This window comes from Drosophila virilis, chromosome 2 (genome assembly GCF_030788295.1).
Source record: "Drosophila virilis strain 15010-1051.87 chromosome 2, Dvir_AGI_RSII-ME, whole genome shotgun sequence".
NCBI classification, from domain to species: domain Eukaryota; kingdom Metazoa; phylum Arthropoda; class Insecta; order Diptera; family Drosophilidae; genus Drosophila; species Drosophila virilis.
The window spans coordinates 23,276,907-23,293,977 of record NC_091544.1 but is presented as its reverse complement, the minus strand read 5'-3'; the positions used below and the strand labels follow the sequence as shown (position 1 = coordinate 23,293,977).

Below are 17,071 nucleotides of genomic sequence, written 5' to 3'. Positions count from 1 at the left end.
TATGTATACGTATACAGAGATTCTTGCAATTGGCGGTTGCTGCTCCTAACTGGAGGCCAGCCAAAACATGTTTACCTTAATAATTTCTGTGGTTCTTAATAGATTTTAATAACTTTTTCTACAGTAGATCTAATTGTGCTTAAGATTATTCATATATTCTTAAAATTACAATTGCATTTATATTGTGTCTTAAATTGGTAGGCAGTATTAACTGTTTTTAGTTATTTGTTTTATATCTATGATTGATGGTCGGTGAAAATATTTATTTCTTTGGTTTCATGTAAGTAATTTTGTAACTGTACTAAGGCCCATACAATGGCTAACAATTCCCTCTTGTATGTCGCGTAATGCGATTCACTTTGCTTAAGCGTTTCGGAGAGCATTATGATGGCTGATGAATGGCTCTGATGCTGCTCATGAAAGTATCAGAGATTAGGTTATATATTAGGTTATATGCACATCTATGCGAACGGGCGTTTTGAAGGGCAATGGTATCCCAAAGGGCACCCGTTTCTCTCTCTTCCTGATCTCTCTGCGCAGTTGATCGTCAACTTGGCGTTGCTATTTCTGAGCTCCTGCCCCAAATGCGACACATTATTGGATATCTACTGCGATTTAATAAAGTATAACCAATTTTGCTATGTCTTTATTTATAAATTACCAATTGCAATATATAAGTTTGGAATTCGATAATTTCATTTATTAAAATTCTGTTTTATTTTCTCTAACTCTTAATTGTTAACAAAACTTCGGCGCTATGCTTACATTCATAAATTAGCTCAAAAGAGCTAGTTCTGAAGAGAAAGACTTAGTTACGACTGTTAGAAGCTTGCGTAAGTTAATAATATATTTTAATTTACGCGTATTTATTGTACAATACGTAAAACCTTTTTCTTTATCAGTTATAAAATGCAGGGGCTTGGATTACAAAGTCTTAAGAAAAATCCTGCGGTATGTGAAACCATCTAAATCTCTTATATTACGTAATCGTCATAAATATTTGTTTTATATGTATTTGCGTAAATGCTCATATAGTTGATCCCGCTCTACGTTTGCGTGGCTGCAGGAGCAGTTGGAGCGGTTTATTATATGGCTCGCCTAGCTACAAGGAATCCGGATGTCACTTGGAATCGCTCATCCAATCCGGAGCCATGGCAAGAATATAAAGACAAACAATATAAGGTACGCTCATCAGAATTCATAATATGTATAAATTATTTGCATGAATGCATGAATGATTTGTACAAAAAAGATATATAAAATAGTATTAATAAGTACATTATATAATGGATTATTTACTTGTTTATTTTCAGTTCTATTCACCCGTAAGAGATTATTCTAAAACAAAGAGTGCTGCTCCGACCTTTGACGAATAAGATTTTCAGATGGAAATTGTATTAAATTAATTGTCAAAATAAATGCATTAATGTGCTGCTTATTGTTCTATATGTATGTATTATCGATTTCTACTTTAATGATGGCCGTGTAGTTATACGCACACACATACATATATGCCTTAACTTAACCAAGACTTCATCATAGTAAAAGAGAATTGTCGATGGCTTGTATGCATTATTATTGGTTGATTTATTAAAAAAGGCCTCAACATGTGTATAAATGAATATTTGTATATATTTATATACCAAGATATGAAAGAAAGAAAATTTTATTGGTGAGTGACTGAGTCGGTTTAGAAAAGCGTAACGGGGAGATTTAAAACTTGAAAAGGTTGTATCTACAATTTGAAGCACGAAGCTTGTTCCGGGCAAGTTTGGAGAATACTTGCTATTATATATATAGTCTAACAGGAATAATAACATAATTTTAAAAGAGAAATTATTTTCGACCGAACATTATATGTCCTCTGTCTTATGGTATTGTTAGTGGACACTCAACACTGAATACTGAACTGAATGCTTCACAACACACTGGTCTCTTTTTACTCTTGCCCACGGCACAATACTGCCAGTTACACAGTTTTTGCCTTACTTGTCAATGACACCAATTAATACTTTTCTCTGTCGAACTCGAGACAGGCCGCACCGCTTGCTATGCCTCCAAAGCCACGCCAACAGTTAAGTATTATTGAGAAGAAAAAAAAAAAAATTAAAATAACAGCACAGAAAACAATCACAATTGCAATGCTGTTGATAGAATTCGAAGCAAACGCGCATGAATGTGTGTGTACATGTATACAGCAATACTAGCTGCCCCATATTTAACTTGGAATTTTTCTACAGTAAATCTTATTAAACTATAGAATATTTGTGTATTCTCTAAATATCAATTGCATTAAAATTGTGGCCTTAATTGGTTGGCAATGCAAGTTGCATTATTAACTTGATTTATAGCTCTGCGGTAGTAGCGGGGAGGTGGCGATAGGTATAAAATGAAAGATACTCTTACACGCGCCTCTAGTATGTGCTTTTTAGAATTTATTTATTAACATATTGCTGCTTGGCAGCCAACTCGAAATAGTTTTGCCTAAGTTGCGATCAATCGAAAAACTAATGATATGTAGATCCAACTAAATGGAGCTTTGCTCAGAACGATGGGCAGCAGGCGGTAATGTAGGAGGCTAAGGGCCGACGAAAGAGAGTGGGCAGCAGCTTACAAAGAGCGCGCAACTGACCAAACTTCTAAGCAGCAGCATAATTAGCGTTTGACATGTATAGGGGTGTTCCTTTGAGGCATGAACATAGATTTTGCAGTTTTCAATGTAGGTCAAATACGGATCCTCGTTATTGACCATTGTGGACATGTTCGAGAAATCGGTCCATTCTAAGTAGCTTCCGCTAAACTCCGGTAATTTAAGTTGTAGTAAAACGCAGGACGTTGGCTGTGGCTAAATCGAAAGAGGAACAATGTGAAATCTGCTGAGCCTCGCTTCGATTTCCGCGCTAGCGTTGGAGGGACACCCGTAGACGCTTCATATTTGTTTCAAGACTTGACTGAAGATCCTCTTCAATGTTTCATTGCTTCAAATTTCACCTATACTTGACCCATTTTTTTGTTTTTATACCCGTTACGATGTATTTTTGCATTTTTCCGACCCATAAAGTATATATTTTCTTTATCAGCCTCAATAGCCAACTCGATCCACCTTGAATCTATAAGCGCTAGAGACATCAAATTAGGAACGTATGTCCTCCTTGTGCCCGCACAGTACGAACTAGTTTCCGACTTGCTCAGTTTCCAATCAACCGATAAAAAATAGTTATCGAAATGCTTTTTTTTTGTTTTAGCAAATCGCTTATGTTTTAAGAACTGGGGTCACAATAATTGACATGTACTTTCTGAAAAGTATAAACATCATGTATCTTTCAGGGTAAGGCTATTGTCACTGCTCCGTGCTCTCGTAAATTATTAGAGCTGGTCATTAGTTCGACTTTCACTCTCAACAGTTTAACTTTCTCTGGGCATAACAAAAGGTTCGCAAGCACTCATTGCGAATAACGCGAATACAAAATTCATATATCGATTATTGAAACTTTTCAAGCATCTGCATGGGAAGTGTTATAAGGTTTCCTAAAACATTTATCTTCAAAGTAAAGCGCGTAATGGGTATTTATCTCAAAAATGATTAAGTTATTGCATGGTTGGCGGGGCAAACTAAAATCTTGTTTAAGCGGGTTTTAAGACCATTGTCGCAGAATTAATATATTTAAAATATGGGGAAAACATAATTTTTTATGCACAAAATCAAAAAACTACCGATGAAGAAGTGTATTTTAGGAATGTATTTACTGTCAGCATTCATTTGTTTTTCAATTTAAGCTTATAAAGTGAGTCCCTTGATTTAAAGACAAATGTATATGGTATTGTATTTAAAAACATACCAGTTCCGGAACCAAATTCCAAAATCGCCGCTAGCTCACCGTTGCTAATTTGACGAAAGTCACATTTTGTTAGTTTACTCACTAAGAGTAGTTCAATCGAAATTTCGCAGAACGATTATATACGATATTTATTTACTTACTGCCTTCAAGAACATTAAGGATGTCCAGATTATTATTTATGTCTTTTATAAAACCTAATTGGCGAGCCTCTACGTCAATAAAGCTTGGAAATCACATAAACACTCTGTTCCCTCCATCAGATTGTACATTATCCCGCAACATTAGCTTTTTTAACAAATGTAAGTACACATTTAACCTATGAATACATAAATGTGTGCATGCATATGTACTAAAAAACATATTGTGCTACAAATATGTCGACATCGTCCTTAGTATATTTAGGCACGTTCTAAGGATTTTTAAAACCTTCCAGCGCTTATTAAGGTTTTTATATTTTAACTAGCCGTTTAGAAATTTATCTAATAGTGCTGTAAAAAGTAAATAAATGGAATTTGTTTCACACAAAAAAAAAAAAAAACAACTTAGGTTTTAGCCAGATCAATAAATGAAAACCGAAGCCATGTTTTTAATGCTTAATAACATATGCTAGATAGATCAGTTATCTCAGCGGTTCGGTTCACAGTTGCATAATATAGTCATTCTATTTGTACGTACATATGTATTTATTGTACCTACATACATGACGATTGCTTAAAAAACTGATACAAAAGCTCTTAAGGCTTGGGCTACACGTTGATCACCAATCAGTTAGTCAGTCAGACAGGCTGATTTTGTTGTTGGTAGAAGAGGGTTCAGGATATACCCTAGGGGAACTCCCGATATTGTTTAATTTTGTAGCACACTTGTTGCACGCCGCTGTTTTGTCTAGTAGAATAACGCATAATATCATAAATTATGAAAATGTTCCATAAGAAGTATTGTATCACTTTTAAAGCAGCGAGGATTCGTTCAGTAGCCGATTACAAAAACCTCTTTTCATGTGACTTTAAAATCATAAAATATGAATATTAATCAAGAAGCTACGCTACTTTACCTTGCTTTGCATACGAAGAACAGGGCCACTCTAACTTCTTTGCTCTTTCGCTGTTCTTCGGCGTCGCTCCATAATAAAGGACACATTTTTCACCAGTTTCGACGTAAATCTTGCCAAATTTAATGTTGTATTGCGTGCACTATTACTATGACGCCGTTTGTTCAAATTCGTCGCCAACTTTAATTTAACTCTTAAGTTAAATTACAAAATCATCCATTTTTATTAATTTGAAGGCAGCCGGAAGCATTTCTGAACCCTTAAAGCATATGCTTGGTGAGCATCAATAGTCGACATGGGCCCGCGTGTCCGTCGGTTCAAAAGCGTCGATCTAGGGATCTATAAAGAATAGCGGCTTGAAATACGCATTGCCCCATTTTGACGTTATCGTTAAAAATCGATATCGACATTCTGTTTTTTGTTTCTCTTAAGTTTTAAGAGCTAGACAAACCAAACTTCACATGTAGCTTTTAAAATAATATAAACTTAATTTTTTTTTTTTATTTTGATTAAAATTCTTTTATTTACAACTGATATGCTTTGTATCAGCGTGAGGGATAGTTTATGCAGATTAAGTATATTTAATTATTTAGCTATTTTGTATTTTTATTAATACTAAGGCAGAGGAGCGTGTAGTTCAAGCGTCTCAATTATCTGCAGGACCATATGCTGAATGTCTTCGAGGACATTCAATCTTGTTAGCTTGATCAATAACTGGACACTGTTTAGAGAGCACATACCCTGTCAGAATCATAGTATTTCATATGGGGCTTAAAAGCGTTTAAAGCACTCTCATTTTCTATTTTTAATTTTATAATTCGTATTTTAACTTTTAGTACCTGCCGACGATATATGGCGCGGTGTAACAGCAGTAAGCAATGCTGGTAAAAAAAGAGGCCGCGGAAAGGGCACAGGAAGAAAAGTTGCAAAGGATCTCAATAAAGGGCAAACAATTGGACTTGGAAAGAAAAGTTGCATTTGGCCAGGCCTAAACGCACCAATTCTACGTGGAAATGAACTTATTTATCAACAGAAACAGTCTGAAAACGAAGATAGAGAAAAAAATATAATTCAGTTGCGTGACTCAATGGGTAATTTTAAGCTATCGAAATTGAATCCAATAGATCGCGGATGGTCTGGAACGAAAATGCCAGGACGAAGTATTGGTCCTCCAGATTCTGTGGGGGAAGATTCATTTAAACTATTCGATACGCGTGTATTAGAGAATAAGATTGTATTTATAATGAAAGGCAATATGGGAAGGAAGAGACGATATTCTGTTCTATCCGTCACTGGAAACAAAAATGGTTTGGCAGGATTTGCTATAGCTAAAGCCCCTGAAGTTCGAACCGCTCTCCGAAAATCGAAAAATCGTGCAGGACAAAAACTTATTAGTATTAATCTTTATGAAAATAGAACTATCAATCACGATTTTTATACTGCGTTTGGAAAAACAAAAATTTTCGTTTTTAAAAAACCCGAGGGTTACGGCTTAGTATGTCATAGGGCTATACAAACAATTTGCAAGGTTTTGGGAATACAGGATTTATATGCAAAAATTGAAGGTTCAACAAACCTTCAACATATAGTAAAAGCATTTTTCATCGGGCTTATGCGTCAAAAATCGTATGATGCTATAGCTAAAGAAACAAATTTGCATATTGTTGAACGTCAAGTAGCAAAAAACGGATTCCCGCAAATTAAAGCAAGTCCCCTTTTAAATGTAAACACTTCAGAAAAGGATCGAATTATAGACTTTATGCAGTTTACTTTGGGGAATAAAATAGTGTTGAAAAAAAAAAAAATACCGCCCTATTTTGTAAATTCTAAGGGTCATAACATATTTGAAAGCAAAAACGAAAGGTTTAGAAACCAACAAAATGTAAGATTACACAAATTGGTTAATTCTTATATATAAGACAATAAAATTCTGAGCAATATATTGCCTTTATCATTTTTTAAAAATGCAAATTTTTAAGCGGATTCAATTAATATAAATACAAATTCAATTATTTGTGAATAGTCCCTGTATACTTTCAGGTGACGAGCGATGCATTTAGTTCCTTATGCCAAGCAACAGCTTCCCGTCGATCGTTGATCGTGGCTACTGGGTTCAGGTGACCCGGTTGCGTTCTACATTGTGCGGCTGTTTCAGAAACCAGCTGTTGGGCGTAAGTGGATAAAAAGAACAGAAGGTCGTAACCACGGCATTGTCTCATTCATGTGTGGCGAAGATGCCCGTGGCACATTCGGCGACTATTGTATCCTCGCTAAAGTCCAAAATGTGTTTACTACGCTGTAAAGAGTAATGCTTAATCTTTCTGAAAACAGTTTTGGGTTTAGGGTATTCAGCTCAAAAGTTGAAAATGTTATTTTGGAATGCGTTAATATTAGCTACTTCGAAGATATCTACTACAGTAACGCTGATGTTCTGATCTTTACTCACTTCTTCTACATTGACGTCGTCCTGATTATATTTATTTTTGATAAGCTGATTGAAATGATTGGTCCAACTATAGTATTTGATCATGGCATTGAGGCATCCAATGATTTCATTAGGTTTAGTAAAGATTTTCGTGTTTATTTCTACTTGTCTGATCTCGGAGTCTTAAAACTGGCCCTGCTTGAATCTAATCTGTGCCCAATCGTCGAAGTCTGGGGTTCTACCCACTCGACAGTTTTTTGATTGATATATATATATACATATATATATATATATCGGGAATAGTGGATGTCCTGAACTATTTTCTACGAACCCCAAATACAGCTCGCACTACAAGCGAAGTTTGCTTCAGCAGAATCAAAAAAATATATATATATTTACATATAATATATTTAATAAAATAATAATAAAATTGGTCTGTCTGCCCGACGCCATCAACCATTTGTAAGAAAATGAACCTGTGCTTATAGTCCGATTAAAAAATATATAAAATCTTTCTCTTCAATTTTAAATAATGTATAAACACAAAAGCACAATTAATCGCAAAATAAAATTTTAAATTAAAAATTTTTTAAAAATTTTATTTGAAAGAGCACAATGATTGATATTTTTCGGGTCATTATCGGGAAAAAAATATGGGTTGAAATATGTTTTATGTTTTGTATAAGGGGAATGTCACAAAAAATAATGCCAGCTAGTTTTTTTTTTTTTTTGGAATAGCATAGGATTTTATGTGCGAAAGTACGTAGATGTAAGTTTCTTAAAAATATTTTTTTTTCATTTAAAGATCAAAGTTATTTATATGTTTAAAAATTGCCTATTTATTGAGGTCTAGCAAATGCTAGCATGTATTTGGGGCCGGTAATTACCGGTAATAAGTAAGAATGGTGATAGCCTAATTTTAGAACACCTTTTTTTGTCATATAAGCTGGCATTAAAAAAAATGAATTTAGACAGTAAGTAATTAAAATTCTATATTAAAGTTTTATAGGTTTTTTGTTTAAAAACATAAAAAAATCTGTTTAAAAGTAAGTGATTTCAGCTCTGAAACCCAGTTCTAAAAATCGACGCTGTTATGTCGCTAACTTGTCACATATGTAAAATGTATCGTTCATGAAAGACTGAACAGAATCAGTGAACAAGATGCTCTGAATTTAGTTCATTTTATTGACCCGTTCATTTGTACTTGTTCTGATGTAAACGACACAACTCTAGAAAAAACTATTTCGAGTGGAAGAAGGCGGAAAAAAGCCTGATATATTCTGCAATGTTCATTTAAATTTGTTTTGTATACATTTGATAGCGTAGAGCCAGCTAAGTCTTTTAAAGTTGGGCTGTTACCTAGCGGCACATATGTTTGAACTCCTTGGAGTCATGCCACACAGGAAAATTAACTTATTAATTGTACAATCTACTAGTGTTTAAATATGTTAAATTTGATAAGTTTTCATGTAGATTTAAGTTAAATAAGAATATGTAACACCATTTCTGTAGGAGTGCAAAAAGCGGGATAAATCAAACTTTTTGTAAAAATGCCGGGATTTGACGGTAAAAAAGCTATTTCGGCAACACTGGTGAGTATCGAACTTATTCAGAGGAATTCGATTCAACTTCTAAACGAGTCTTTATAATTACTTGTCTTGGAATTTATAAGCTGTATTCCACTTATATAGTTATATAGTGTTATCAAATAATTTAATATCTATTATTGTATGCTAAATTAAGTAATTACATACATATGTACATACATTGTATGTATGAATGTAAATACTAAATAAATACTCATACAAAAAAAATATATGAAAATGTATGTATGTATATTGCAAAAATGTATTTCTGTGCATATAGACTTGTTTACATACATTTTCAAATTTATTTTATTAAAAAAATCGTTTATGTACATATATGTATTTATGAATGCATATATTATATATAAATGTATGTTAAAACTAATAAAAATAGGTGCTTGATGGTTACGTGTAGGGAAACTTCCATTTTGTACATAATTGATTATAGGCACATTTTTACGCAATTTTAATTACCCTGTAGTTTGGGTCCACCGTTGCACCGTTAACGATATTGCTCCCTGTTTAGGATGGGTACTGGCCTCAAGCAATTGAAACATCAATTATCAGACTAACGAATTTAACACGAGGATGTCATTGCCGCGTACTGAGCGGTACGAGGTTGACCTAGCGAAATACATAATGCAAGAGGGTAGTCGATTTCGCCAGTACAGTTAACGATTTATCTGATCCAAAGGTTTACATATTTCGCCAGCACATTTTACATAGCGCTGATGCTGATGCAAAGGTGCAAATGATAAACCTGATACAAAAAAGAAAAAAATAACTGCTTTGTTATTATTAACGGTAATGCTGCTGCAAAAGTGATAGCGCTAAAGCTGGTGCAAAGCTGGTTTGCTCTTTCGCTAGTAAAAATAAGATGGAATTAACTCACAAGCTAAAAACCTTATAATTAAAAACGTTTATAACTAAATGATTTAAAATCTATATTACATTACCTTACATATATTTTAATCTTTTTTTTTTTTTTTTTTTTTTTTTTTTGAAGCTGAACTGAACTGCAACAAAAAAGTAAAATATACGTTTTTAAATAACATTTAAATGATTATACTAATCGATTATGATAACTGTCATAATGGAAAGCTCCTCTTTCAGCGTTTATAGAAATGGTTAATTAAAAATTAATATTAATATACGAAATATTTATAATTTAGTTGAAAAGTTACCTTTCATATCGGCCGCCTACTTCTCTTTGTCGCTGCATGCCTGGCATTCACCCTGGCCGCTATTGAAACTATTTTATTTATTTTTCGATGCTAGTCCGTTCGTTTTATTGAAATTTGAATCATAAATAATTAATTTTATCTTATAATCAAATTATTTTTATATTTACGTTTAATTTTTATTTTTTATTTATTATATGTTATATTTGTAAGTCAAGGTGACGATAGAAACGGAAACTGTTAATAATTTCTTGTAAAAATGGAGCGTTGCCAATTTAACTAATGTATTCTTAAAGGAAAATGCTACAGCTTTACTCTCTAAGTCACAGAGTGAAATACCTTCTTGGTTCCTGATACAAGCTTTGTCTTTTTTTAAACTTTCTGCCCATTATCACTAACCATACAATGCATTGTATGGTAAGTGCAAATGTCAAAAGTTGATTACTCTGAAGTAATTGTGTGCGGGTTCATGCTTTGAAGTGGTGCCAAAAAATATTACCCTTGGACTCTCAGAATGAGGACTCTCTCCTAGTAGCAAATGTGACATTTGCACATTTCTTACTATTGATGGTGATGTTCCATTCTAAGGCCCATGTTTGAAAGCTTCCCTTGTATTCTTGTAACGCCTCTGTGGCAGTGCCTATTAGAGGACTCCTAATCAGCAAAGCAGTGTCATCTGCATATGCTATGATGGCATCATCCCTGTCCACTGCTGAAACCGAGCTGGATGCTGGCATGTCAGCTGTGCAAATTGTGTGGAGAGGGACCGAGACGCTGCCTTGTGGGAGTCTTTCTTTCTTTCACCATTGACGATCACACAAGCTGTTTTATCCTTCAAAAAGCTACTCACTAAATGGAACAATTGTGGCGTTAAGAAGACTAATCGGTTTAGTTGCTCTGGGGTTCCGTTACGTTTTCGAAAGCCAAACTTTCCCTTTGCAAGATCCGGTTGAAAAAAACCCTTTCCAACATCTTCGGCAGAAAGGAGACTGATTGGTCTGTACGCGTCTACGTCTGTGAGCTGCTTCTCTGGCTTAGGGATCATCGTGATCAGTGCGGACTTCCAGATCTTTGGAAAGTGTCCTAATTGTAGAATGCTGTTGAACAAATGAACTATGAAGGGCAGCGCTCTACTAGAAAGAAGTTTTATAGTCCTATTGTCCAACTGGTCCTCCTCTGAGGCTTTTTTAACCTTTACATTTTTGATTTGCGACATGGCCTCAGGCTGGGTTACAGGGCAGAGACATTTGGAAGCTCATCAGAGTCAGAGTTTTTACTATCAGCTCAAAAAAAAAAGTGCCCGGTGGGTCACCGCAAATATTGATTCGTTACTAATACATAGTAGTCAAATGTGATGAGATTCCCCAGACTATTTTGGTTTTGATGCCTCCGTCATTGCCATGTATTTGGCAATGTGCCATGAGGCCTGACTGTAAACCCTGAGCGTACTTGCCCTTCGCTGCTTACCTGCAGAAGATTGTAGTTGCCTTTGTTGTGCACCTTGTTAGAGTAGTTGTCAGGCTTGCAATATGTCTTAAGTAGTTATGTCCATCCTATATCAGTACGTCCCGTCTATAAAAAACACATAGTCTGGGTAATAATAGTGCGTAATGCGTGCTGTCAGAAAGCCAGAAAGACAAAGGTAATATGAACATATTAAAAGGTAAATATAATTTAATAAATTTTACGTGCGGTCTTTAAAAGCCCTAAATGATAAGGTCGGTTGTCTGTTTAATCTCCTTCTGGAGGTTAATGCACCTCGCTATCTCCAGGAAAGTGATATAAATCCGACCGACGTACTACGGAGATAAGGCGCATTGCAATGTTGATTTCGCCTGTTATGATTTCCAAGCTCTTATAACTATCGCAAACGTCGGCTACCATGTTCTGGAAATGCCAAATCCGATGGTGGGAAAGCTCTATGTCAGTTTATAGAGGAAGCGGGCGAAAATGGGGAAGCCGAAGTGGGTTGCGTTCACAATATTTGGGCTTACCACCGATTTCCTTTCCTCGATAAGGATTTCGTTGTTGGTTGGCGAGTTTTTCATACAGCATCATACTCTTGGACCGATCGTTCGTATGACAGCAAATGATGTAGTGGTTCGAACCAACCGGTTCCAACGTATGTACTGGGACAATTGGAGGAGTGTGGAGGTTAGCATTTTTTGACCTCTTAGCAACATTTTCTTATTGAAAAAAATGCGGCGAACTTAGGTGCTTAATAAAGAATAGGTTTCGGGCCGGTTCACAAGTCGAAAATTAAGACAAAACGTTGATTTGAACGGGGAACCGAACCACCGACAGCAATTTTTTGGTTAATGGACTGATTGATGATAAAAGCGCAGATTTTTTCGGATTTCATCCCATAAGTGGTGTGGCAGTCTCGCCGACTTGATAAAATATACTTAATCGATACATTATAGTTATGACTTGAGCGGGTACGAACTGTTTTCCGAAGCGACCCTCGAGATATTATAGCATATGTACAGGCCACCGTAGTAAGAGCTGTGGTAGCGTCGCAGAAACCGTAAATTTCTTACTCTGCTGCAGTTATTGACTGTACTTTCTTTAAACTGTAAAGATCGTGCCAAGCTGTTGCTAACTATAATGGCCGAAATGGCCGATGGCCGATGGTTACCGGCCCTATAAGCGGGTCATACAAACGAGCTACCGTCGAGAGTTATATTTTTAGATGGTTTGGATCTCTTTTGAAAAGAGGATACAGATAATAGCGACAAAACTAAATCACAATCGAGTCCGAATGTTTTGGGGCTGCCGCTCCCATCATCGAACTTTAATGAAGAAACTCTGTCCTCTTTTGATATTCCTTCCAGTATTCCTTCCAGCAGCATGTTCGTTCCGTTCCTTAAAATTACATTTACTGGAAAGCTCAATATAAATAGAACAGGAAGACATTAGATCGCAAAGAAAAATGAATAGTCAATTCTTTACATGTTTGTTTAAATAAAACTTGTGATGTCCATTTAGATAGCTTTTTCCCGGGCCCACTGCTTTGGTATTGAATTATTTATCCACTTGCAAATTTGCATTAAGACATCTCCTTTTTTGTATACCCTAAACCCATTAAAAATGGGGAAAGAAGGTTTAATGTATTTCTGCATATAACAGGCAAAAGGATACATTTCCGACCTCATAAAGTATATATATTCTTGATAAGCATCAATAGCGAAGTCGATCTGGCCATGTCCGTCCGTCCGTCCGTCTGTCCGTATGTATGACTGCCATGTTATCAGGACCTATAAAGGCTAGATCTTGAAAGCTGTAGGTCGTTCTGGTGCCTGCGCAGATTCAGTTTGTTTTCGATAATTGATAACTTCCGTTTCCAAGCAATTGATAAAAATCGATATCGACAACCTGTTTTTTGAGCAAATTTTATACCTATCGGCAACTCCCCGCTATCATCGCAGAGCTATAAATCAAGTTAATAACATAACTTATATTGCCCAACATTTTAAGCCACAATTTAAATGTAATTGACTCTTTGAGAATACTCAAATTTTCTATGGTACAATAAGCAATACTGTAGAAAACTTCATACACAGAAAAATACAAAACCGACACACAGATACTGTAGTCACTAGCATTTTTGCAATACTTTTATCATTGAACATTTTCGAGTTCAAAGATCACAGTCTTGCTGGTAGCTGACAACGGTGCCGCTGTAAATCTAACTGATAACATCGTAACTGAGTGCAGAGTGCAGAGTGCAGATTGGGAACCGTCAAATTACACAATAGCAGTGACTCCAACCTTAAGTAGGCAGACGGCATTCGATTTAAGTTAGTGAGTTAGAATAAGCAGTTTAATATAAATTTGTAGATAAAAACTGTTTAGGATTCTCAGTAAATGTAAATGTGTCAAATTTTAAGATGTTTTATAAACGAAAAATTATTTATCCTATTCTGTAACAAAGTGAGATACAAACTTATCAAAATAAAATTTTGTATTAAATCTATATCTCTTTTTGTTGTTTCAGATATTTATTATGATTCGCTTTCCTGAGGAAGGGTTTGCTGAAGATAATAAAGCATCTCCCCAAACAGATAAGCAGCATCAAAAAGAAATATTAAGCAAATCGCATTACCATACGCTAATATCCCCGGAAGTTTGTTCAGAAACCTTCAAGAATAATTACTCACAAAAAGATCGTTTTCCTAATAACATGTCATACGCAACCCATATTGTAAAGTCGAGTTCACCAGCTTCAAGCTTGGGAGAGTCAGTATTTACCTCTGAGTTTGGTAATCAAATACTAGCATCTCAAGGTCAACAAATACAGACAATGACCCCCAGTGGTGATATTAACTTTTACAGTTTTCCTGATTTTATTGCTGACCATGAAAAGACTATTTTGTCAGATGCTGAAAAGCTTCTAATATCAAAAGAGAATGATATTTACAGTAATGAATATAATCAAATACATGATGTTTTTGCCATTCGCAAATATTACCATCCTTTATTCGCTCATGGAATATGCCGCTGGCCAGGTTGTGAAGTGGATTTGGAAGATATTTCCTCGTTTGTAAAGTAAGTATTTGAATATAATTATTAGCGACTTTATTTTTTGTCATGTTAGTCAAAAAAAAAAAAACCTTATATTGGTAGACTAAAGATATGTTTTATTTAGTACTCTGTTCACAAGGAATAGGACTAAAATTGTATTGCCCCTTATTAACTATGCCCATGTGTGGTATGTATGTAACGATAATGGGTTATTGATAATATAGATGAAATAAGATGACAGCATATTACAGATGTAACGGAATCATTACAAATTAATTCCACACTGGTTTTCATTGGCTTGCTTCTCTCGATCTATGTCATATTCGAAAAAGTTCTATTTAGTCAACGATCTTGCGCAAATTATTTTGTTTCGATTAGATTTAATTACTTATAGTAAGTAGGAAAGCCGATTGAATATTAATTATCGGGCCGCTTGCCTGGTTGCTATTCAGATTAAGGCAAAAATTAATATGGAGTTATTGACTCTGCGGTAATCTTACGGGGAGATACGGTAACTTTTCTGTAGTGAAGTGATGGCCTTATCAAAAGTATGACCTATGTCCTTCTGCGTCCTTTGTGGAGTAAATGATTTTCTTCCTACTAGACGTGACTTCGACTCTTCTTTTATTTGCCAGATTAGTTTTTGATGTTGGATGTTTTTTTTTTTAAGTTGGACTTGTAGATTGATCTCTTCTATCGTAGTATTCATCGTGATTCTTTCGATTTGGGGAATGCTGAGTTCTTGTCTATCCTCCGTTGTAATCATCGGGTGATCATAGCGATGGGGATTTGACGGTGCAATTCTTCGCAATCTGATGCGCTTAATACAAATATGACGCCTTTTTCCGTCTCAAAGACTTGTTGGTGACTCCCTAACTTATGCTATGCTATTCTTATTATATATTATGTGAGGCAGCCACTAAGGAAACCCCTCAGTTCATAATTGTAGTAATTGTATTAGTAATAAGAACAGTTAGGGCAAGGTGCCGATGTATTGAAGCTATTTAGGAGTGAAATTTTTAGCTGTTGGTCCTCCTCGTCTATGCGCAGTATGAGTTTGTTTCCGATAATCGATATCTTACTCCGTTTCCAAGTAATCAATAAGAATCGATATTGCCTTCCTTTTTTTTGAGAAAATTTTATACCTATCGCCACCTCCCCGATATAATTGATGTTTTGTGAATACATAAATATTCCATGGTACAATACAATATACAGTAGAAATTTTCATCAAGATCGCTTAAAACACAACACTCGTGTAAGCAGCCCCTATCGCAAATTCCAAGAATTTCTGAATTCATGTAAACACATTTCTGTATTCATCAACAGCATTGCAATTGCGATTGTTTTCTGTGCTGCTATTTACTTGAGAGCTCCCGACTAGAACCATTTGTTTTAAATGCGATATTGTGTCGGTGCTTAAAACGATCTAGCCAACCACTGCTTGTCTTAAAATATGTTATGTTCATAGCCTTCACAAAAAAAAGCGTTTTCTGTTCATAACTTTGCCCCAATGGGAACATTACTTTGACGGCATTGTGTAAACCACAAGAGTAGAGACTTTTCTTTATTCGGATATTCAGCATGTTTCTGACGTTTCAGTTTACTTACAAGAGGATGTTTGCAGAATAAACTCATTTTCGAGTAAAATTAATGTTGTTATTTATGGAGCGGTATTAAATTGTTGTGGCACCAGCTGCCGGCAGTGATTCACCGACAAAAAATTCGCATTTCATTACGAATTATAAGAGGTTACGAAACCAAATTTAAATTTATAAGCGGTTCAATATTTTATGCGCTGCGAAAAATACTACGAATCACCGAGGGGACAAAAATGTATGAAATATTTACAAATGTTCAAATATTTACGAATTATTGAGGTGTTCAATTTAGCGGGGAACGAATTATCGGGATTCGACTCTATATAGTTGTTTAGCTTTGGTAAGCTATTTAGTTTTTATTTATTTATTTTTTAATTTTGGCGGTTTGGCGTACTCTAGCTCCTGGATTTTATTGATTGATCTAAATACTCCAAAATAGAACGCAGTGTCAGCTTTATGAACTGCAGGGCTTGTGAAATAATATTCATTTCAATGAGCCGACCGAAACCCAAACATCATTTGTATTTTTCTTAACGATTGTCTCATTAACAGGCATCTAAATTTGGAACATGCGTTAGATGACCGATCGACAGCCCAGGCTCGAGTACAAATGCAAGTTGTTTCACAACTGGAATCTCACCTGCAAAAGGAAAGAGATCGCTTGCAAGCTATGATGCATCATTTATACTTATCAAAACAACTATTATCGCCATCGAAAATGGATCGAAAGGTATATATATTATTATTTCAAGTATTAATAAAAATACGTGCCAAATATATTTTTTTTACAAAATAAATCGGATGCTCAGAAAAACATTGCACAAAACCAATATAATATTTTCAATTTTTAAAATATTAATATTA

The 17,071-nt window shown here is 35.1% G+C and overlaps 3 protein-coding genes and 1 long non-coding RNA gene across 17 annotated transcripts in view; 3 read left to right on the top strand and 1 right to left on the bottom strand.

Annotated features, from left to right (window-relative positions):
• Positions 1-772: 772 nt before the first annotated feature.
• On the top strand, positions 773-1,446 carry ND-MLRQ (NADH dehydrogenase (ubiquinone) MLRQ subunit). The gene is made up of 4 exons (XM_002052930.4): positions 773-833; positions 903-951; positions 1,036-1,182; positions 1,314-1,446. Exons 2-4 carry the CDS (start codon positions 910-912, stop codon positions 1,374-1,376), a joined length of 252 nt encoding a protein of 83 aa, XP_002052966.1. The 5' UTR covers positions 773-833; positions 903-909; the 3' UTR covers positions 1,377-1,446.
• A 2,480-nt stretch (positions 1,447-3,926) lies between these two features.
• mRpS5 (mitochondrial ribosomal protein S5) lies at positions 3,927-6,830 on the top strand. The gene is made up of 2 exons (XM_015172438.3): positions 3,927-4,138; positions 5,727-6,830. The coding sequence occupies exons 1-2, from the start codon at positions 4,000-4,002 to the stop codon at positions 6,806-6,808; spliced, it is 1,221 nt and encodes a 406-aa protein (XP_015027924.1). The 5' UTR covers positions 3,927-3,999; the 3' UTR covers positions 6,809-6,830.
• On the bottom strand, positions 6,784-9,657 carry LOC138910947 (uncharacterized). Its single transcript, XR_011416165.1, has 2 exons — positions 9,376-9,657; positions 6,784-7,186 (listed from the first exon to the last, which is right to left on the bottom strand). It is a non-coding gene; the product is annotated as an uncharacterized lncRNA (long non-coding RNA).
• The window catches only part of FoxP (forkhead box P), a 25,807-nt gene continuing 17,238 nt past the window's right edge, over positions 8,503-17,071 (top strand). For 7 of the 14 annotated variants that reach the window (XR_011416163.1, XR_011416164.1, XR_004302727.2 and 4 more), the window contains exons 1-3: positions 8,506-8,907; positions 14,080-14,630; positions 16,760-16,937. Coding sequence is in view for 8 of the 14 variants with exons in the window: in XM_032432878.2 (XP_032288769.1) it covers positions 8,866-8,907; positions 14,080-14,630; positions 16,760-16,937 (771 nt within the window). In the remaining 6 variants the exon portion in view is untranslated. Of the gene's footprint in view, positions 8,908-14,079; positions 14,631-16,759; positions 16,938-17,071 lie in introns of all 14 variants that reach the window. The other 7 variants (XR_001450026.3, XR_011416162.1, XR_011416161.1 and 4 more) reach the window with 3 other exon arrangements.